The sequence below is a fragment of the Galeopterus variegatus genome, unplaced genomic scaffold (genome assembly GCF_000696425.1).
Source record: "Galeopterus variegatus unplaced genomic scaffold, G_variegatus-3.0.2 Scaffold1289, whole genome shotgun sequence".
Classification (NCBI taxonomy): Eukaryota; Metazoa; Chordata; class Mammalia; order Dermoptera; family Cynocephalidae; genus Galeopterus; species Galeopterus variegatus.
The window spans coordinates 407,243-408,642 of NW_007727400.1; the positions used below are offsets into that span (position 1 = coordinate 407,243).

The 1,400-nt window shown below is 41.9% G+C and overlaps 1 protein-coding gene across 4 annotated transcripts in view; it reads left to right on the forward strand.

Annotated features, from left to right (window-relative positions):
- Positions 1-1,400, forward strand: part of TMEM19 (transmembrane protein 19) — a 17,770-nt gene that overhangs the window by 13,164 nt on the left and 3,206 nt on the right. For 3 of the 4 annotated variants that reach the window (XM_008576110.1, XM_008576109.1, XM_008576111.1), the window contains one exon: positions 708-962. In XM_008576110.1, coding sequence (XP_008574332.1) covers positions 708-962 — 255 coding nt within the window. Of the gene's footprint in view, positions 1-707; positions 1,082-1,400 lie in introns of all 4 variants that reach the window. The other variant, XM_008576112.1, reaches the window with a different exon arrangement.

Sequence of the window (1,400 nt, forward strand, 5' to 3'; positions counted from 1 at the left end):
ACATACATCTCCCTTTCCCATTACCGTTATCAACTACTACTGCTGCTGCTGCTGCTTCGTCATCTCCTTCTTTTTCTTCTTCTTCCCCTTCATTACTTCCTCCCTCATGCTCTCCTCTTCCAGCACTGCCTTTTCATCCTCCTCCTTTTTTCTTCCTCTTCTTCCTCATTTATCATTATTGTCATTATTACAACTAACATATTTTGAATACCTACTATGTGCAAAGCACTGTTTTGCTTTATATGGATTACCACTTAGTATTCATAATAATTATATGAATTGGTTCTCTTATTATTTCCATCTTGCAAATAAGGAAACTAAGGTGCAGAGAAGGTAGATAAATTAACCACAGTCACACAGCTAGAAAGTGGCAGAACTAAGACTGAAACCAGACAGTCTGGCCCCACTGAACCATTTGATGTTGCTGAACCATTCCACTATGCTGCTTAGAATGTCAGGAGTTACTGAGGAGAAAAGACTGTTTTGCNTTTTTTAAAAAGATGACCGGTAAGGGGATCCTAACCCTTGACTTGGTGTTGTCAGCACCACGCCCAGCCAGTGAGCGAACCGGCCATCCCTATATGGGATCCGAACCCGGGGCCCCGGTGCCATCAGCACCACACTCTACCGAGTGAGCCACGGGCCGGCCCATGATTTTCCTTCTGAGAAGAAAACATTTCTTGTCCTTTTCATCTGTTTGTTTCCAGGTGGGCAAAGGAATTGGGTTCAGGTGTTCTGTAACGGAGCTGTGCCCACAGAGCTGGCACTGCTGTACATGATAGAAAATGGCCCTGGAGAAATCCCAATCGATTTTTCCAAGCAGTACACTGCTTCCTGGATGTGTTTGTCTCTCTTGGCTGCACTGGCCTGCTCTGCTGGAGACACATGGGCTTCCGAAGTTGGCACAGTTCTGAGTAAAAGCCCACCAAGGCTGATAACAACCTGGGATAAAGTTCCAGTTGGTGAGTTTGACTTGAATTTCTTAAAAAAAAAAAAAAAATCCACCCCTCTTAATTTAGTGTATTTCTTATTTAAGAGCCTTTTAAGAATTTTATTTATATTTAGTCTAAATTGGAAAAGTGCTATAGGCCATTTAATTGGTGAATAAATAATACTTCCAGAAAATGTTAGTAAGATTTAGATAAACAATACAGGAACATAGGATTGACCCACAAACATATCAATGGGAAAGGAAAAAAAAGAACAATGGAGTATTTCTTGAGGGCCTTTTATGTAATCGGTGCTTTAACATACATCTCCCTTTCCCATTACCGTTATCAACTACTACTGCTGCTGCTGCTGCTTCGTCGTCATCTCCTTCTTTTTCTTCTTCTTCCCTTTCATTACTTCCTCCCTCATGCTCTCCTCTTCCAGCACTGCCTTTTCATCCTCCTCCTTTT